Source organism: Jaculus jaculus, chromosome 9, assembly GCF_020740685.1.
Source record: "Jaculus jaculus isolate mJacJac1 chromosome 9, mJacJac1.mat.Y.cur, whole genome shotgun sequence".
In the NCBI taxonomy this organism is placed as follows: domain Eukaryota; kingdom Metazoa; phylum Chordata; class Mammalia; order Rodentia; family Dipodidae; genus Jaculus; species Jaculus jaculus.
The window spans coordinates 130793732-130814672 of record NC_059110.1 but is presented as its reverse complement, the minus strand read 5'-3'; the positions used below and the strand labels follow the sequence as shown (position 1 = coordinate 130814672).

General features: G+C 52.9%; 1 protein-coding gene across 3 annotated transcripts in view; it reads left to right on the top strand.

Moving 5' to 3' along the window:
* The first annotated feature begins 2948 nt into the window (after positions 1-2948).
* The window catches only part of Axin2 (axin 2), a 30324-nt gene continuing 12331 nt past the window's right edge, over positions 2949-20941 (top strand). Inside the window, exons 1-3 of one of the 3 annotated variants that reach the window (XM_004655135.2) lie at positions 2949-3112; positions 5748-6674; positions 13876-14016. In XM_004655135.2, coding sequence (XP_004655192.2) covers positions 5860-6674; positions 13876-14016 — 956 coding nt within the window. In that variant the 5' untranslated portion in view covers positions 2949-3112; positions 5748-5859. Of the gene's footprint in view, positions 3113-3640; positions 3792-4724; positions 4968-5747; positions 6675-13875; positions 14017-20941 lie in introns of those variants that run through there. The other 2 variants (XM_045157997.1, XM_045157998.1) reach the window with 2 other exon arrangements.

Below are 20941 nucleotides of genomic sequence, written 5' to 3'. Positions count from 1 at the left end.
ACTTCTGCAAAGTGTACTGATTACTCTCTCTGTAGAGCTATTCTGTAAAGAGAGGAGGGGAGTGAGTGAGCATGTGCAGAAACCCATCACCTTGCTTTCCAGTTTCCAGGCAACCAAGCAGGATTACAACAGGTCACATGATAATGTTGCTGCCAGGGAGAAGAGGAAAATGGAAAACGGTGTTCCCTTGAGAAAGGGGCTGCGAATAAGCAAAAGACCTTTGGTTTCTCCTCCAGAAACCTGATCAACAAGTAGTCATGGAGGCTAGAAGATTTGAGGCTCCTCAGCACTTGCCAGCCTCCTGCGGGATGGATGGATGTCCCTGTAGATAGGAGGTTGGAAGGAAGGGGATAGGGCCAGAGTGGGATGGTAATGACGGGAAGGCCTAGTCATTGGCCTAAGGTCACCTTAGCACCTGTTCTGGAAACCCAGCTCCCAGAGGAGTTATTACTGAAAAGCTCCAAACCACCCGGCCTCCCAGGGTCCCACTTCTGCTGCAGCCCTAGCATAATGAGGGAGCAGAGGAGCCCTCTGGTTCCACCCAGTCTGTGATGTTTGAGGCTGGTTGGGGGGTTGGGGGCAATGAAGGGTCAGTGGGGGCAAGTGCGAGGGGAGGAAAACCACCCATGAAGACCTAGTTTCCACTTCCTTTTTCAAAGCCTTCTCTTTCTGAACATTGTTTATTTTGATTTGGGATGTTTTGATTTTTCTGTCTCCCCTCCCCCACATTGCACGTGTGTGTGTGTGTGTGTGTGTGTGTGTGTGTGTGTGTGTGTTTGTATGAGAGGGAGTTCATCCTCCTGTCTACACTTTGGTTCCAGTAATGACACCTTCTGTGGTCTGAGGACTCCCAGGAAGCACAGTGACAGCTTTCCCCCTGGCGCTCCTGGGGTCAGTGATAGGAGGGTATGCCTTGGATCCAGGCTCTCACATTCCAGTTCAGAGCCAGAGGCTGAGAGCAGGCACAGGGTCACTCTCCTTCCAAGACTGCAGAAGGCAGAAGGCAGAAGGCAGGTTCTTAGAGTCATCCAGCTTCCGCCCACCCAACAGATGTTTTCAGATAAAGATGCATCACGGAAATGAACTCCTTCTCTGGCTTCCGGGAGGGACCAAATCTCAGCCTGGACCACTGGCTTTGCATTCTGGTCCCCTGGAGTGACAAGCTTGGTGGGGTGTACCATGGGCATAAAGAGGTGGGCCTTGGGGAGGGGGTGTCATCTGCTCTAATGCCTTTAGACTTTGGTGGCTGGGGCTGAAAGAGCTCTAGTGTCTTGTCTCAGGCCTCAGCAGAGCACAATCTCAGGTCCTTTCCCAGATGAGCATAGGTAACAGTTATTCTTCCCTTTTCCTTGGGAAACCCAGGCAGTTACGTTCTCTCCAGTTTTAAAGTTCCAAGGGCTTAATGACAGAACTTCTTTGATTTAGAAGGGCTTGCCACCCTTCACATTCAGCAAAAAAAGTAAAGAAGATATGAAAAAGTTGACAGTCAAAACGTTTCACAGCACTAAGGCTAGGGCTGTCTGCCTTTCACTTCTTAGATCTTTTTTTGGGGGGGGGGACATATTTCTTAGTTTAAAAAAATACTTCATTATTTATTTATTTGAAAGCAGAGAGAGAGAGAGACTATGAAAATGAGAAAGAGGGAATGGGGGGCACCAGCGCAGCTTTGCTACTGGAAACAAACTCCAGATACATGCACCACTTTATGCATCTGGCTTTATGTGGGTGCTGGGGAATAGAACCTGGGCTCTCAGGAGGTGCTTTAACCGCTGAGCAACCTCTCCAGGCCCTGTTATTCATTTATTTATTATTACTATTATTTTTACTTTTTCAAGGTAGGGCCTTGCTGTTATGCAGGCTGACCTGCAAAAGCCATGTATTACTCTAAGGGTGGCCTCCAACTCATGGGCCATCCTCCTATCTCTGCCTCCCGAGTGCTGGGATTAAAGGCAGGCACCATTACGCCCGCTCTCCTGTTTGTTTTTTAAGATATAAAAGTAATAAACTTTATCTCAGGAGGAAATCATTCTATAGTTATACACGAATCAAGGACTGTTCTGGGTTTGTGGCATATTTTTCTCAAGGGAGTAGAAAAGGTTATGCCTTATAAACATTTTGGGGGGGAAGAATTTAAAGGTGACAGTAGGGTGAATTTTTATACATTAAAACCGTGTGTGGAGTTTGAAAAAGGCATTTCACGTCTGTTTAATGTGTAACATATGAGATGATGGCAGCCTTCTGCGAGAGTGGCAGGCATGTAGCAGTTGGGGAGAGATGGTCCCTCTGAGTGCAAGGTGGGGTCTGATGGCCGGACAAGATTGGGAAGCTGCAGAATAAGGCATGGTCCCTGACAGGGAGCTGCACGCAGGCCTGTGAGACAAATTCACACCCTCACCTTCACACCTCTACAAAACGCAACCCCTCTGCAAGCTGTAGCGTCCCCTGCCCGGCCCATTGATCGCCAGGGCTATACCTCCTTTAGAAAGGCCTCCAAGCCCAAATTCCTAGGGAAACTTGAGTCAAGGTATAAAAAAAAAAGTGTTTGATGATTTAAAAAAAAAAAAAAAGGAAAGAAAGAAAGAAAAGAAAAGAGAAGAAAAAAAAAAGAAATTCTGCTTGCTTGCAGTTCTTGCGATGGCCAGAGAGCTAGCTAGGAGAAACTGTTGCATTCCAGAGCTGGAGAGCGCCAGGGCAGGCAGGGGGAGGAGGCTGGAGGCCGAGGAGGAGAAGGATCCCAGGCCTTGGGGAGCTGGTTGGGGGGCGACCGGGCGGAGGAGGGCTGAGGAAGGGTTAACGCGGGTGCGGAGCGTGCGGCGGGGGCGGGCCGGGCCGGGCCGGGGCGGGGCGAGCGCGCGCGCGCTCGCGCGGTCCCTTTAAGGCGGGCGGGCGCGGGCCGGCCGAGCGCCGCTGTGATTGGCGCGGCGGGATCACTGGCTCCCCTCTCCGGGCCCGGGGGAGTCGGCTGGAGCTGGCTGCGCTTTGATAAGGTCCTGGCAACTCAGTAACTGCCGGGATTCGGGGGAAATAAAAATAACCCTCCGTGGCGATGGATTTCGGGGCCGTCCGGAGGCCCAGGCGTCCGCCTCCCCAGCCCAGAGCCCTGCTTTAAAAGGTGGGGGTGGAGGCTCAGCCGAAGCCGAGCGGCTTCAAAGCCAGCGCCCCCCGGGGACCCGAGCGGCGGGAGCGCCGGGCAGCGACGCGGGCGCGGGCCGCGGGAAGGGGCCGGCCGGGTAGAGGCAGGGTCCGCCGTGGGCTACGGGCGGGACAGCCCCGCCGAGGGGCGGTGGGGGGCGAGCGGGGCGGCCCGGGAGCGGCCCGGCCCGTACCTCCCTTCCAGGACCGTGCGCTCGGCTCGCGCCTTTGAAGTGCACAGTTAAATCCACAGCGCAGTTTTTGTTGGAAGCGCCCGGAGGACATTTGGTGCGCCGAGTGACTGCTGGAAACAGGACCTGTGTTGAAAGCTGGCCGGGGCGGGGGCCGGAGGGGCCCGGGGCGGCCGCGGTGGGGGCGGAGGCCCACTTGGATCTTTTGCATAAAAAGAGGGGCGCACGCTCCCCTCCCCGGCGGAGAGCCCGCTCTCATCCTGGGGTTCCTTTTTTTTTCTTTTCTTTTAAATTTTTTTTTTACCCCGCACCCCCCTCTCCCTCCTCGCGACTCCCCATGTTCCCCGATGCCCGGGCCAGCCCGGGGAGGCCCGGGGCTGCTGCTGCGAGTCAAGCCTGGGGTCGGGACCGGGGCCCTGCCCGGGGCGCCAGCGAGGTGTGGGCACGGAGTGCGCGAGCGGATCAATGGTAAGTGCCGAGGCTGCGGCGGCCGGGCGGCCCGCGCGCTTTGATGTGAGAGGCGGCCCTTTGAAGTTGTCAGGCCGGCTATTTCGGGGCGCGCGGAGGGCCGGCGCGGAACAGAGCTGCGGGCCTGGCGCCCGGCGCTCCGGGGGGCTTGGCCGGGCCGCGCCGTGCGCCCGATCCCCCCTCCCCAGCGCGGCGACCGGGGTGGTGGTGGTGGTGGTGGTAGGGGGCCGGTCAAGGAGACTTCTCCAAGTGGCGTCGGGGGTTGGGGTCGGAGAGGGGCACTGCACCCCCCCTCCTCGGGGGTCGCGTCGCTGTCGCTATGGATGGGAGTCGGGGTGTGCGCGGGAGTGCCTTTGGAAGGTGGGATGAAAGGGTGGTGGCGCCCCCCGCTCGCCCTCCCCGGCCTCTTCCCCGCCCCGCTCCTCTCCCCTCCCACTTCTCTCCTCCCTCCTCCTGCTCGTCGCCCTCCCGCCGTGGGTCCGCGCTTAGGTGCCCCGAGCGCTGGCCGAGGCTCAGTGTGCGCGCCGCACCGGCCCGAGCCCGGGGCGCTCGCGTCCCTCCTCGCGGTCCCCGGCCCCGTTTGCGGAAAGCCGGAGGGGAGTCCGCGCGCGTCGCCATTTCTGGACCGGGCGGCCGCTTTGCGTTCCTTTTCTGCAGGAACCGCTGCGAGCCTCGGTGTCGGGGACAGATCCCCCCCCCAACACCCTGCCCGAGGCTCATCTGTGACCCCCCCCCCCCGTGCTTTCTGGGGCTCTGGAGGTGTTTTGATTTGGGTTGGGGAAGCCAGGCCGGAGGGGCAGAGAGGAGATGAGAGCCGGCCTTTGGCGGCCTTCATCTTCCAGGTAACGGGGCCGCCCCACCTCCTCTGCGCCCGGATGCGCGGCGCTACCGGCGGCCTGTTGGTCCCCGACGGGGGTGGCTTGCATCCACCCTGGGCCCTGGATCCCGGGTCCCTGGCCTGGCATGCCTCCTGATCTCCAGGCCCGCCCCTATCCTCTTCATTTTGATCCATCCCGTGCTGGGGAAAGCGGCTTGTTTATTGGTTAGATAAGACTTTTTTTTTCTTTTGGAAAAAGAATAGCTTAAGATCAGTAGAGTTTGGGATTCTTGGCACTGGCAGTGGCGTGAGACGCCTTCTCTGATCCGGCTTTGTAGGGCTGGCGGCTCTGGGAGGAGGTAGGTTGGGGGGGCAGGTCCCGAGACTTCTCTGCTCTTTCTCAAAGTTTGAAGATCAAAGTGTCTTGTTAGTGAATTGGTTTCTGGCTTAGGGGAGCCAAGAGAACAGAGGTTGTAGACTGAGCCGGATTCTTGGTGGCGAGTGGGACTGCATGCTGAATTGGGAGACCGGGAGTCCATCCCCGTCTATGCTGGGCTGGTTTCTTTCGCTGGAGGATCTACTAAATTTTAAGGAGTAGTGCGGGGGAACGCAGAGGGAGGGGGCGGGTGGGGGGAATGGGAACCAGATGCTGGGGAAGGGCACTTTTAGAGCTCGAGTTATCTCTGCATAACCGAGTGGGGAAATTTACTGAAATTGGTTTCACCTGCAAACAGCCCGGCGGCTGGCGTGTGCCTCTTTGGAGTTGAGGCTGTCGCGCGGGAGGGGGCGGGCTGCGATGCCCTGAGTGCGCCCGGGCCCGTGGGTTCTGGGAAGGTTTGGGGAGGTTTTACACCTCCCACACCCCTCTGCCCCTCGCCCCTGTCCTTTCTTCTATCTCACCTTCCCTTTCTCCCACCCCCCTCCACCCCCCAAAAGTGTGCAGGGGAGCTCAGATTTCGCCTTTGAAAAAGCAGCGTCGGATACTTGAGATGAGCACCTCGCGGATAGCTGGGTTGCTTGATTTGAATTTGAGAGTTGAAAAGCCTGTTTACTTTCTTGCTTTGATGTTGGGTAGATCTGGTTTTGATTAGATCAATACCCTTTTCTCTCTCCCCACCTCCCCCTTCCTTTCTTTCCAGAGAGGAGGCTCAGATGAGCCCCTGCTGACTTGAGAGAGACCAAGCCGATTGCTGAGAGGAACTGGAAGAAGAAGAAAAAAAACCCAAACGCAGTGAGAAGCGCTCCCTCACCATGAGTAGCGCTGTGTTGGTGACTCGCCTGCCGGATCCCAGCAGCAGCTTCCGCGAGGATGCCCCGAGGCCTCCGGTTCCGGGAGAAGAGGGAGAGACTCCACCGTGCCAGTCAGGGGTGGGCAAGAGTCAGGTCACCAAACCCATGCCTGTTTCCTCAAATGCCAGGCGGAATGAAGATGGGCTGGGGGAGCCCGAGGGACGGGCCTCTCCTGATTCCCCTTTGACCAGGTGGACCAAGTCCTTGCACTCCTTGTTGGGCGACCAAGACGGTGCATACCTCTTCCGGACTTTCCTGGAGAGGGAGAAGTGTGTGGATACCTTGGACTTTTGGTTCGCCTGTAATGGATTCAGGCAGATGAACCTGAAGGATACCAAAACTTTGCGAGTAGCCAAAGCGATCTACAAGAGGTACATTGAGAACAACAGCATTGTGTCCAAGCAGCTGAAACCTGCCACTAAGACCTACATACGAGATGGCATCAAGAAGCAACAGATCGATTCCGTCATGTTTGACCAGGCACAGACCGAGATCCAAGCGGTGATGGAGGAAAATGCCTACCAGATGTTTTTGACTTCTGACATATACCTCGAATATGTGAGGACTGGGGGAGAAAACACAGCTTATATGAGTAACGGGGGGCTGGGGAGCCTAAAGGTGTTGTGCGGCTACCTCCCTACCTTGAATGAAGAAGAGGAATGGACTTGTGCTGACTTCAAGTGCAAACTTTCACCTACTGTGGTTGGCTTGTCTAGCAAAACTCTTCGGGCCACAGCAAGTGTGAGGTCCACGGAAACGGTTGAAAATGGTTACAGGTAAGACTTGGGGCTGAGGCTTGGAGGAGGGGAGGAACAGGGCTTAGAGGATGAGCTGGAGTTTACAGATGTTTTGAGTTTAGGTGGGTGGATGGGCTGTGGAGGCTGATAAAGGTCTTGTTGAAAGCTAGGACTGCTGGCTAGGAACCCTTTGATCTTGGTTTTGTTGTTGTTGGGGGGGTGTGGGTGATGCATGCACAGCTGAATACCTGCAGTCTTTCAGTGCTAACTTCAAACAGTGGCAAGCAGTATTTATTAATGTGGTTACTTATTATCCTGGGCTAGAGTGGGGAGGAGAGAGGGAGGGAGGGGGGTAGAGAGAGAAAGAGAGAATATGAATATAGCAGCTTTTGATGTCTGAGTCATCAGACCCACTAAGCACTAGTTTGGGAAGGGGTCACTTCACCACTAATCAGCAATGTGGAATTAATGTGGCCAGGGAGGCAGCTGGGTTGTGGTGGAGACACAGGAAATAATGTGTGCACCCATGGAGGGGTAAGTGGGATCTCTGGAACTTTAATGTTAAGATACCAGCCAGTGATTGGCTTAGCCACTGAGCTTGTGGTTCTCTTTGTAGAAATAGATATTTACCCAGCAAGAAACACTTCTAACTCAGGGAAGGGCCTGTGACTTTGCTAACTGAAGGACCCTTGGCTTTAGAGTTTGCCGGGCTATTAATCTGGGTTTTAAATGCTCCAGTTGATGATGATTTCTGTTGTTTAGTGCTGATGGAGAAAAGGAAGACTGGCCCTGCATTCACTTTCTCTTTTTAAGGGTTCAAAGACAAAGCAGTCCTTTACAGAATGGCCAAGTCTCAAGGTTCTTGGTCTTTGTAGGTAAATTCAGACCTACTGTTAGAATGAATTTTTCTGTTCCTAAACCTCCTCCACTCCCAGATATCCCAAAAGCGAATGCACCTCTTAATTCTAGGTTGTTCCTTATGACATGCAGAGCAGGAGGTGGGGTGAGCATTGGATTGCTATCTGCATGGCTTATCTCACAGCCTCTATGGATTCGACCTGTCAGCAGCCTGTGAAGATCTCCTCCTCTTTGCAGGGCGTGGCCGCCAGGGTCCCGCAGCGGGTGTAGGGGTGGCGGGGAGGGGTCGGCTCGGTATAACTGATCTTCGCATAACTGCTTTCAGCCTCTTCAGTTGTCTCAGCTAGGCGGTGCATAATGTCGTGGTTACCCAGGCCTTTGGCTGCTAGCAAAAGAGGGAAAGGCTTGGTCTCCAGCCACTAGAGGGCGCCGTTACGGCTTCGGGAGCCAGTTTACCAATAGTCTGACATCTGGTCTACACCTAAACGAAAGGGCTTGGCTTTTGCGTGAGAGCATAGGGATCACGTGAGGGAATTGTTTCATCAGCTCTAGGCTTATGGAACCAGCCTGTTTAGATGAAGCTTTTGGGTCTGGCCTTGGCGGCAAGGCAGTCTCCTGGCACCTGCCCCTGCTACCCTGCTTCATTGTGAGGCTATGAGGGTAAAGCCTTGGTACTGGTCTCCTTGCCCTCCAGCTTGGCAACCGCCAGCGAGACTCCTTAAAGCCTGTGGTAAGGCTGCTTCTCCAGGGGCCTTCTGACAGTGGGGCTTCTGTGTCTCCAGCGTCAGCACCCGAGTGTCACCTTCGTAAATAGCACAGTGTGTGGTTTTGGATGCCATCAGTTAGAAAGTGCTCTCCAGGCAGGACTCTGCGATGACTCCTCTCCTTGTGGGTGGACGGTGGAGATCCAGCCCTGGTCTGCTTCCTCCCCCTTCCAGAGGCTTCCTCTGGGATATTACCAGTGTTAAATTTGGGAAGCACTTGAGATCCTGGAGCCCTGACTGACCTCTAGGGCGGCTTGGGAAACTGTAAGCATTATTGCTGTACGGAGAACAGCTTGTCAGTGACCTCGTGAGCTCCCACGAGCCTCTATGTTTTTGCTCACTGTTTCATTGGAACAGAACATTTCACCTGGATGACCCGAAGCCCCTGTGAATTGACTGGGCATTGTCAGAGTATTTCAGACATATCCAAATGCTCGAATTCATTTTAATGTGAAAGATATCCAAGTGTTTGTACAGTGTTGAGAACATCCTGAGTCTTTCAAAAGCCCAAGTTCCAGCCTGGTTCACCATACCACCTGGTTTGAAACCTTTCTGACCCTCATAGACCCATCTGTAAAATGGGTGGGCACTATGTCTTCTATGTCATAAGGTTGTTCACAGGATCAAAATAATAAACATGAAAGCCTTTTGTCAAAGGAAGCTGTGAACAGACGTCAAGTGTTATAATTAGTGTAATTAATGATAATAATTGGGTATGTGGAAAGGGCAGCCAGGTTAACATATCCCTTTTAAAGAATAACTAGAAGGTTAGGTGTCCCCCCTCCCCTTTTTTTGCATCATGTTTTGGGAGTAGTCCCCTTCCCCATTTTCTCTACTGGTTGAACTTTTCCAAGTCTGCCTTTATAGCCATTTCATGGGACAGGGGAACCAGCCTCACGTGTATAGTTAGTCCATCTCTCACATCTCTATGCATGGTGCCGAGTACCTGGTCTGGGGAGGCTGAATACGTTATGTCAGTTAAATACATGAAACAGACCTTGAGCCTGCCCAGGGCCTCTCTGCCTCAGCTGCTGAGAGGCATCCTGCAGTCTAGGCCCCAAGGCTCTCTGGCTTGCCTTCTAGCCCTGTGTTGGCCTGGGCACTCAGAGGAGCCTTGTTTTTAATGACTTGTTTGTGCCCTTACTGATTTGGTGTCAGGTTGAATATAAATAGTTGGGACGGAAGAGCAGGAATTATCCTTGGAGGGAAGGGCTTTGGTTTGTGAGCGGTTGAGTGGGGTGTCTGAGCTTTTGATGGTCTCTATAAATAACTGAGGGCAAAAGTGGCCTGTTTGGGGGGGAAGCACGTGTACAAACCCCAGGATAAAAACCCACCCCCAGTGTGGAGGTGTGATGTGGGGGTAGTCTGTGGGATCAGGCTTTATGCCCAATACTTATTTTAAGAAGGAGAATACAGTGCTGGCCTCACAGAGAGCGTGTGTGTGTGTGTGTGTGTGTGTGTGTGTGTGTGTGTGTGTGTTTTCCTACCCTGGCCCTAGGTGGGGCTCATCTGCCTCCCTTTGGGCCCTCTGCTCTGGCCTCACTTTCAATCCCATGGGCCCAGCAGATAGATGGCCCTGTGCTGGCTGCTTCCTGTTCTCTGAAAGAACGCGCTGATGAGGCCCATTTTTGTACGAGGCCATTGGAATCAAGCTTGGCTTCAATTATCAAAGAAAATGATGCCATAGGAAAGATATGCTGGAAGCAGTAGTCGGCAATTAGAGGACGAGGCTCGGAAGGGAAGAAGGCAGCTGGCTAAGATAACACTTGTCAAGCTTCGCCTGGTCCCAGAAGACAGCGGCCTCCTCACTGCTCCCACCCTCCAGCTTGTCTTCCAGAATTCTCCTCCAAGAGAGGACTGACCTTGTGGTAAAGAGTCAGGCTCATGGAAAGTGCTCTCAGCACAGCCTTCAAACTAAGCAAGCACTCTGTTTCTGTTTGTTTGTTTTTGGTTTCACTGTCAGGAGAAGGGACCCTGGGAAGCTTCTGTTACTCTCTGGCTGGGGAGGAGTCACGGTGGCCCCAGCATCTCATCAAGATAAGAGCCAAGAGCCAAGAGCCTTTGACACGTCCTTCTGGGTCCCAGGAGCCTCTGCCACCTGTCAGCTGAAAGTACTGTGACTGCTTAAGAGGTCTGGGCATGCCTTGCCCCCGGTGCCCACAGGCCTCTGTGCTCTGCAGGAGTGCCAGCTCCCTGCAGTCTCTGGCAGTGCGCAGTCCCAGGGAAGTCGTGGAAGCATCTGGGTAACAGTACGCCAGCATGCTAGAGTTTCTTTCCATGTTTTTTGTTTTTTTTTTTTTCTGAAGTCATCACAAGAAAACAAGGTCTCTAATCAATTTTCTTAAAATCATGTGGCACTTCGGAGTAAGTTCTGGGTGTTTAAAAATTGAATTTCTGGGCTGGACAGATGGCTCAGTGGTTAAGGTACTTGCCGGCAGTGCCTGAGGACCCAGATGTGATTCCCCAGGACCCACATAAAGCCAGATTCACAAAGCGGCACGTGTATCTGAAGTTCATTTGCAGCAGCTAGAGGCCCTGGTGTGCCTAGTCTCCCGCCCTCCCTCCCCCGGAAATAAATAAATAATTGAGTTTCTGTCTCTTCCCTCAACGCTGCTCCCTTCCTCTGTCTGTCTTATTATGACTGTAGGAAAGTCCAGTACTTTATTGCAGTCTACTGAGTTAGGAGCAGTATGTTCCATTTTTAATTACTGGTCACACAGTAGCCCTCTATTTTGGAAGTGGAGGGAGACAAGTTTATTTTGGGACCCATGTGTGAAAGGAGTGCAGGGCGGTGAGCACACACATGGGGCTTGCCTTAGGTGTCTTTTTTTTTTTTTGGTTGGGGAGGAAGGAATTTCTATTGAGTCATTTTCTCCCTTCAGAGGCTGAAGTTGTAAGTCTTAACATCTGAGACATTGCTGATGTGTTAATACCACCAAGATAGCAAGGCAGAGTGGAAGGAAAGTGTCTGAATGCTTTGGCTGTGTGGATCTCGTACTATGCCTCTTTAAACCCTTTTCAGCAGCCCATTTGATGGATGTAGGTCTCTGAAGGAGGCTCAGCCAAGTTTTGAGCTCATGCTTTTGGGCCACCCCCTTTCCTTTGGTGTGTGGGATGTATGTGTGAAGACAGGGGGAGCCCCCGTGGAGCACCCAGTCTGGGGCTCCAGGATAGGCAGACATGGGAGAAAGTAGAATGGGCGCTCTCCATTTCGTTGGTGGTTGGGTTTTGGACTATTATGTCTCCTCCAGTTCTGTGCCTCTTCCCTGGCCCTGCAGAGCCGGTGAACATGCGAGGCAGGTGGCTGTGTTTGGGCCACTTGTCCCCACACCCAGCTCCTGGTCTTCTGACTGCAGGCCCTACCTTGTGTATACACAGTCTGCTTGGCGCTGGATTCCTAAAGCCGGGAGGGGACCCTGAAGATGCCCCATCATCCTGACCAGGTGCCTTGATGTGGCAGTCCCGTCCCAGGCTTGTGGCGCTCACGTGCTCCTGAGCACCCAGCAGCCCTTCCTGCTCACTCACTGCGATGCTGGTTCCCGAGCAGTGATGGTGAGCAGGGAGCTCTCCTGCTTGTGAGTTCTCCACTAAGCAGGAGCCTGTGTTTGTTACCAGTTACCCACCAACCTTCTCTGCAGGCAAACTCAGCTGCCTCTCCATGCTTTCCCTCCCCGCCATGGATCTCTCAGAACCCTTTAGAGACATGGGCATGAGGAATGGGCACCAGCTGAATCTTCACAAAGTCCCAGGAGGTGGCAGCTTCTCTTGCCCTTAGCTGATAGGAGAGCAGGACCCAAGGCAGTATCTAGTCTGTTGGTCAGAAGTATATGGCTGGTTCACAGGCAGCCTCACAGCCTGTTCCTGGTTTGGGCTATTGTGTGTGCCTGACACATTCCTCCAAGGTCTAGCTCTCCACTCCATCCAGCCTAGAGCAGGACAGAACCAGTCTCAGCTTACGTCTAGCTGCTCTGAGTCTCCACTGGGTTTCCATGACACTTGGAGCTTGGCATTTCTTTGGGCAGTGTGGAGATCCAAAAAGATGATGGGACTGCACATGCCACATGAGCACTAGTGTGTGCCAGCCCTGTTCTGGGTGCCAGGGAGGCAGTGATGGCAAAAACAAAAGAGGTGGTCCCCTTGGAGCAAGGCAACATGCATGTGTGTGTACACACACGTGCTTAGTCTGTGGCTGCATTTGATTTGTATTAACATTTTTACGTAGAGAGCATTGGGTTAACACCGTAGGACTCTAGCTAGAGCAGAAGCAGAAGCCATCCCTAACCAGCCCCCGAAACCCTCCCCCCATTATATACACCTCATACTGTCGAGCTTCATGAACTGTCCTGCAATCGGAGGCGGGAAGAAAGGGCGAGTGAGAACCAGGGCAACGAGCCCGTGCCCACCCGTTGTACCCTGCACTCCAGGCAGACTACTGTGCGCCCGGATTACAGAATATGGGCCCAGCACAACGTGCCTTCCACCTGAAACGCCTGTCACTTTGTGGGCCCTTCATAGTGTCACTTGTACCTCCTTCGTGACAAAACGGGCTGCAGACACCTGAGAGCCCAGCGCAGGGCAGGAACAGGAGCTCTGAGCAGGAGCAGATGGCCGATCGTGACCTTTCCTGGGTCCCTCTCCAGCCAGACCCAACGCTGTCTCAACAGAGCAGCTGCTGAGGGCTGATGGGGTACGCTCTCTCTCCTTCCTTTCTCCCCACGTGTGCTGCCAGCTGAGCTTCCCTGGGCCTGGCAGAGCATGCCAGAGGCTTTGTAGATTTGCAGGTAGGGGCCTCCTTCAGCTTCAGGCTGGCTGACCTGTCTCCCTTACCCCTACTGAGACCCTTGGCTGGTGACACAAGAGGAATGCCACCCAGCAGAGCACAGGTATACTGGTTGTTCTGGGAGATCATCAAGAAAGCAAGAGGGGACCCAGAGGCTGACACAAAAGGGCTGGAGACCCCAAGAGGAGGGGCCTGAGCCTGCCTTAGACAAGGCTGCGCTGCTCATTTCAGCCCCTAGGCCTTCGTCAGCTCTAGGGCAAGCGGGTCAGGGGGCGGGGCGGGGGCATGGTAGAGGCCCAGTGCATGGCCCAGAGGGATGGGCTTCCGAACACTGCCTGCCCATCTACCTGGATTACCGTGGCCAGTGTGGAAAGGCCATCCCAGGTCTCCAGCTGCATGTACATCTGGAGTAGGCCGGCAGACCTCAAGATAAGGCATCAGGATGCTTAGCTGTCTGGGGTTCCTGACGTTGGCTCTGTTGGTCAGGCTTCGATGTGGAGGTTGGAAGGAGAAAGACTCCATCCCTGCTGGCTTGTTCTGGCTCTCGTCCCTCCTAGAACGGGGTCTATTTCCTCTTCTTTGGAGTATTGAGGACTTTGGTAGGTTTCTGTGGAATGGTGCTCGGGCAGACCCCTCTTCCTCTGGGGGTCAGGGAATCCCAGCTGCCTTTCCAGGGGCGTCAGTAGCACAGGGAGGCTCTCTGGGCCCTTACTTTCTGCCCAGGCTTGCAGCTGGATCCAGGCATCAGATCGGCACGAACAGATGTGAGATTGTACTCACCTGATGACCCGGGCTTCTGGCGAGGATCAGTGACCCCACTCCTGTCCTCTTCCCACAGGTCCTTCAAGAGGAACGATCCCCTTAACCCCTATCACGTAGGTTCCGGCTACGTCTTCGCACCAGCCACCAGTGCCAATGACAGTGAGATATCCAGCGATGCACTGACCGACGATTCCATGTCCATGACGGACAGTAGCGTGTAAGTATCTGGTGTCCTTTCCGCCTGGGTGTCTGGGAGTGTGGCTCGCTGGGGCTTCTGGGTAGAACTGTCACTCATCCTCGCCAGCCTTTGTAGAGCCCATCTCGGGCAGCGGACAGTTGGTTGGGAGGGCGTGTGACAGGGCACGTGGCTGGTGAAGGACAGGTGTGGCTGGAAGAGCGTGGGGGGAGGCTAGACTGGCGCCTAACACAGGAGACACGAGGGCAGCGGCCGGGCAAGGTGACCGTGGGCTCCTGGGATTTACAAACCATCTTCTGGTTGCTCTTGTGGGAGGATCACTTGACAGGTCCTAAAACCCAGGTATCCTGTCTGCAGCACCAGCAGGTAGAATATGGCTGTTTGGAGGGGAAGCCATTCAAGTTGAGGAACAGAAAGCTAGGCATCTCTTAGAGGGCCCGCGTGTGGGCTGTGTGCCCACATTGGAGCATTTCATTCAGTTCGGTAAATGGTGGAGACCCAACTCTGTGTCAGGTGCTGGGGACCCTTAGGAACAGGTTTTCTAGTCATGTCTGATTTTGGATCTTTGGATAGTAGGTGGCTTTGATTTGTGAAATGAATCCCTAAGTCATTGAAGTGGTCTCATGAGGTGAGTAGACCAACAGGCAAGGCCATGCTGTGAGGTTTAGGTCATTTGAAGTGAAGCCAGTCATCTCTGGCAGGACAATGATGACTGTCCAGTGAATGTCCAGGCAAGGTGTAGGGTGAGCGATGTGGTGGCCTGGGTATTTTTGTTTCTTTCTGCCATCCTTTGGAATTTTTGACTCAGGAGGCCCAGAGTAGAATTTGATCATGGGAGAAAGTTCCCCAGAGGCTTCTCACCCAACACCCAGTTGAGAACCACTGTTTTGGAAGCAGCCTGTGAGGGCTTTCCGACAAATGTCTGAGAGTCAGAATTTCTCCTGCTAAGGGAGCAATTTGGAAAGGCAACTCCATTGAACGGTGTGAGCTCTGGCATACTTAGGAAAACGTTGTTCCTTCCAGCTTCTTAAAACTGGACCACCCATTCTTCCCCTGTTTGAAACTATCTGGTTTCCATTGGCCACTGTCTTGTAGCCTGGCGTGTGTCATGGCACCAAGTGGAAGGAAAGTTGATGAGGTTAGTTTGGGGCTCTAGTATTGATTTTCTTGGTAGCTTCCATTGTGTTACCTCAAATTCCCTCCTTGTTAGCAAAGGGTAAGAGGCCCTGGAGGTGAAAAGCTGGAGTTTCAAGACAATCACAGAATGGTGCCCTTGGAGTAGAGGGGGGTATATATCTTCCACTCACCAGGGAGGAATGGAAGGTTTCAGAGAAGTGGGTTTTTCATACTGAGTTCTTAATTATTACACTGGGGGAAACCCATTATTTTTGGATGTACCTATTTCTTAAAATGCACCTGCTGTCCACATCAGACAAGGCATAGTTTGTTTCTTGATGATCCAAGAAATTAATACCAAAATTGGTCTCCATACTCCATAGTGGTATTGTAGGCTGTGAGGTTGCTTGGAGCTGCCTGCCCCCATCTCTACTGCCACTGACATGTCTTCTCTGGGATTGTGCCTGCTGTCGTGCTCTCTTCCCTCTGTGTGGGTTGGTTGGGAACTCACAGCTTGTGTCTAGGAAGCATCGCTCCTCCAGCAGACAGCAGCTGTGGATTGTGTGGGATCTTCTTGGGCATGTGTAAAAAGCAAGAGCACGATAGGACTGAATGAAGGTATTGAGTGAATCTCCTAAGTCAAGCAGTTCACTTAAGACTGTGAGGCTTCTGTTTAGATTTCTTCGAGACTATTTTTGGCTTCCTTCCTGGCCCTTGGCTGGGTTTCAGCCCCCATCACTGGGGTGTTATTCTGGGTGCGTGATGACCTAACTTGGGTGTGGTCCCATGCTTATTTCTGTTTGATCCTCACAGGATCCAATCAGCAAGGTAGACACTTACTGATGACTTCTGACCGACTAGAAAGGAGGTAGCCCCCTGTGCCCCTTACCATTCTTGGAAAAGGCGGACTTCAGACCCAGGCCAGACACTTTGACCAAGAGATGTGCTAGTGGGACTAGCTCCTCAGGCGACCCTGAAGCCATTTTGGGTTTCTTTTTGTTCATCAGTCATCATTGGGTAGGGTGAGGAGGAGTGCTTCTTGATTCCTCTCCATCTACTATTCTTTTATTCCCTTCCCAGAGGAACGGATGCTCTCAGTTTCATTTAGAAGTGACTTTAAAACTGTCATTTTAGCTAAGCTACCTTCAGGTCCAGAGAGGGTTTCCTGGTAGCAAGGAGTGGTGTGGAGGCAGTACAGCCCACTTGAAGGGACAGGAAAGGGCCTCCCTTCACTAGAGCAGAAGCTCCGTGCCCCCGCTGGCCGGCCTGGGAGGTTGAATGTGTAGCCATGAATGGATAATGAGTCAACCAGGAAGCGGAGAGGAAGTAAGTTGGAGGCTTGCAGACCTACCTTGGAGGCTTGCAGACCTCGGAGGGGCTGTGGTATTGGCTCAGGCACTCTGTGGGATTCCTTGTCACAGGTGTACCCACCTGGACATGTTTAGCTGGGCATGGGAGGACAGCTGGTATCAGTGGAAGATGCCCAAAGATCTCATGCCATCTAAGGGGGGAGGGCAGCTTCCAGAACCATGAGCCCATTGGATGGAGCCTACTCATACCTGGTGAGGTTCCGGTGGGTCTCTAGCCATGTGTGGGGTTCTCTTCTCCTGGTGGGGTTGGGGTCCCCTCGGTCCTGCTGAACAGACCTGGCTTGCACTAAAGGCTTGGGGCGATGTGAAGTGCGGCTTGGCTGGGCTTGCCCTGCGTGGGCAAGATTTGTCCTGAGCTGGGCGGTCACTTGGGATTCCCAGGGCTGGGATGAGAACCCCCCCACCAGCTCTGCCAACTGTGGGCCTCGTGCAGATGAGAGCACCGAGCGGGAAATAAAGGGTGTGGGGGATGAAAAGCGGAGCCGAATCGCTTTCAGCCCGTTGTTCATCCAGGGAAGCTTAGAGGGGATAAGAGGGTAGCAGGCCCCTTTGAAATTTCCTTGAACAAGTGAATAGGCGCGCCCCATAAAGCATGAAAAGAGCCCTGGCTGTTTCTCCTCCCCACAATGGCCAGCGTGGGCTGCGAGGGGCTGAGGGGCTGGGGAGCAGGGCTGGTTGCCCTGCTGGGCGTTGGGAGGGGACAGGGATGGGGGGAGAGAAGGGGTCCCTAGGCAGCCTTAAATAGACTCCAGAAGGTTGGAGTTCATTAGAAACAAGCCCAGGGAAGCAATCGTCTCATTTGCGACAGAACCAATTAAGTCCCCTGGGCCTTTGCAGGAGGCCTGGGTAGAAGGTGGGGCAAGGCTGGCCTGGACTCGGTTCTTCCAGGGGAGCTGAATGCCAGGGCCTGGGTGTGGAGAGCAGGCAAGGCCTTCACGCAAACCATTGCCCTCTCCCAGGGCCCACTGCTGACTTCTGTTTTCCCACTAAGTAAAAAGCCCTAATACAGATGGCTGAGATTTTCAGTCTCCATTTTCAGCTTCTGAGAAGGCTGCTTTTATGAGCCTGTTACTTCTGAAACCTGCATCCTGGGAAGAAGGGGCTTAAAAAAATTTTTTTTTTTTCCAAAGTTAACTGCCAGACTTCCAGCAAAATTCTAAGCCCTAATCTCTGGAGCATTTGGGGCAGGAGGAGCGTGAGGCTATGGCAGAGCCATAGGGACGCCTTGAAGGGCGGCTGCGAACATCAGAAGCAACCTGCGCTTGGCTGCCCAAGTTCAGGAACACCCAGCCCAGGGCCTTCAGGCTTCTTGGTCTTGTCTTTTGGTGGGGAAATTGCTACTATAGCCAGGATTATCTGCGGTCGGATATACCTCACTTCTACTTTGCGCATCCCCATATTAGCATAAGTTGACTTGCCCACTCGACGGAGGGCGTGGCACAAGTTATTTTATTTCCTCTTTTGGTTTTTCGAGGTAGGGTCTTGCTTTAGCTCAGAGTGGCCTTGAACTCACGGTGATCCTTCCAACTCTGCTTCGCTGAGTGCTGGAGTTAAAGGCGTGCACCACCATGCCCAGCTTTATTTACTATTTTTATATCCTTATATCTTAGTTAGGAGGTTTGCTCTGAATACCGGCTAACATACCTGAGTGAACTTCAAATATTACTTATCTTACAAACCAGGTTTTCGATGTTGACTGTGATGGGAGCCTGCCTCAGAGTGGCTGCCAAAGGCAGATGCACGTGGCTCGCGTGCAGGGGAGTCTGCTGCTTCAAAGCCACCAGAAAGCAACATTCAGGTTAGGTCGGCCACAATGCAGTCAAAAGGCTAAGCTAATTGGCTCTGCTTCAATGGTAGCTAAGTGGAGTCTTCAAACTCAATGTTCCCCAGAAACAGCTGGGTCCTGGCTTGTTAGTTAAAATGTTTATAATTAAAGGAGACTTAGAGGGACCAAAACTCTGGTGCTCTTCAGCTCACAGTTTTGAGCAGCCAGGACTCTGATCATAGACCTGTTGAGCGTGAGAAGAAGAAAGAGAAGGCCCCACTTTTGGAATGAAGGGCTGTTTCCGTAAGAAGAATCCTGGCTGAGTGGGGGGAATTTAAGCCGTATTTTAGCGAAAGCATCTTTGAGCCTCTTGGGGCTCTCCAGGCTGGACCTTCTTTCCCCTGTGATCTCTGGTCACAGTTGCCTTTCCTGTAGTGAGGGCCCTTACCTGTCCCAGGTGTTGGAAGGGCTGGGATATGATGGGTTCTGTGGAAGTCATTGGTTCCTCTTGTGGCATGCCCAGCTTGTCACCTGCTGCACACCTCCCTCCTTCCCCACTCTTCATTCTCATTGCTTTTTGTCCCCTCTGCCTTCTATGGAGGAAGCACGTGAAGTATAAAAGCCCTACCAGTTGATTTCAAGAGTGAAGACTATTGGTTGAAACTCAAGGGCAGAGCCTTGGAGGGGACGGATGGAGGTCTTGAAGCCATATGTTGGTGTGCTATCATTAGGGCTGGTCTGTGACCATTGCCCTCTAGGATTGTCATGGAGAAGGCTGGAGCAGTGCCCTCAGTCATTAAATTCCAGAAGAAGAGCCGGTGAGGGGCAAGGGCATTCTTGCATCTCCGGAGCAGCAGGAGTTGATCACACCAACATGAGACTCATTCCGTGCCCTCTCTGTCCTGCCTGGCTTTCCCACAATCAGTGTCAGTGCACACCAAATGAGGACTTTCCAGAATATCCTCCAGTTTCACAATTGTCCTTGCAAAATGTCAGGTGGCTTCTAGGGGCTTAGCAACTAGTGTTCCAATTTCAAACTCCTTAGAAAGCTTCTCCCTGGTTGGGGCCAGGAGTGGTGGTGGAGGGTGTGGAGGCACATGAGGGCCTTGAGGCGAGGTGGCTGAGGGCAGGCCGCGTGGTCTGGAGCCCAGCAGTGGTTTGGGTTGGGATCCTGGGCCTAACTGCTCCTGACAGTGGCTTTAAGCGAAGTGCGTTTCTGCTTTTATTTTCTTGGGGATGGAACCTAGGGCCTCCTGCATACCAGGCAAGCGCTCTGTTCCTCAGCTCCAACCTGTGAGAATGAAGTCTGAGGTATCAGGTATCTAAACCAGAACCTGAACTTGGGTTTGTGGGAACTGGTGACTTCGGACTGGAATTGGGTGGGACTTGGCTGTTGACTGAAGGGTTTATCAGGAAAATGGTGCCAAGGTAGGAGTTCTGCATCTTGACAACATCAACTGGAGATGTCCCTCAGTAAGTTGTTGGGCTTGAAGTTACACCCTCCCCACCGTTAAGGGCCTGGCCAAGTGCAGGCCTCATTGTCTCCTGCCAGTTCTGGCCAACTAGCTTCGTTGACGTCCTAGCTTCTCTGGGGCAGGACTTGAACCTGGAAACTCTTGCTTTAGCTTCCGATCTCTCTTCTGGTGGTCTTATTCACGCCCCTCGGTGCAGTTATCCTCTCTGCGCTCCTCAGTGAAGGCTTAGTTGTGTGTGGATGAACTTAACCTTCATCCTCCCTTCAGGAACCCTGTATTGGCCAAGGGCAGCTGCCTTCCCTTAAGACTCTGGGGCCTTGCAGTGAGAAGCCCCAGGTCACTCATTACTTCCTGGCCACTCCGTTGGTGTCTTTAGACATGGGTGGTTGTTACCCACTGCTGAAGAGCCACAGGGTTTTCTTCCTGTCATCCTGTGCTTGCAGTTGCAGAATGTGACTCCTCTGGAAACATGGGACCCTGAGGCTTTGTGAGCAAGTGGTCTCCAGAAGGACCATCAATGGGAGGGTCATACCTTCACCATTCTACTACTTCTTCTTTTTTCATTCTACTATTTTCAAGAATGAAATTCTTTAAAAAAGAAAATTGTAGCAGCTCCAAGTCCTGTTTTTAGTGGATCTATCTGAGTGGAAGCTTCCCCCCCTCCACTTGCTCATGTTTTGTTTTTAAATAGTATGATGAAGGCCATATGGGCCCATACTTTGCTTGGGTCTTTGCCCAAAGATTACCTATGAAGGACTTCATTGACCAATGCCTGGGTTTAGAATCACTCCTTCTCCATCCCCAGGGACTCCCATTTTATTGCTTGTAACTTTATCTTAGTGCTTGCCACCTTTGAACACTTTGTGCCACCCCATTAGAATATTAACTTTCTAAGGACTGCTGAATTTTCTTTCCCCTTTGTTCACTGAACTCTTGGCCTAGAACCTAGAACAAGGTCTGGCATAGAGTAGATCTTGCTTATTTTTGTGAATTGCACAAATTCCCACAATGGTCTTCTGTCTCTTGAGTTTGTGGTCAGGTGATAGGCTTGAAGCAATGGGAAATCACCAGAGGGTTTATGAGAAGAAATTTGGAAATGTTGTAGCAGTTACCTTCTTGTTGCTGGGACAAAACACCCGCCTCCCCTCTCCAAGCTGCATATGGAGGAGAGTGTTTGTTGCGCTTGGAGTCTCAAGGGGAGGTTAAAGCTTGGCATCACA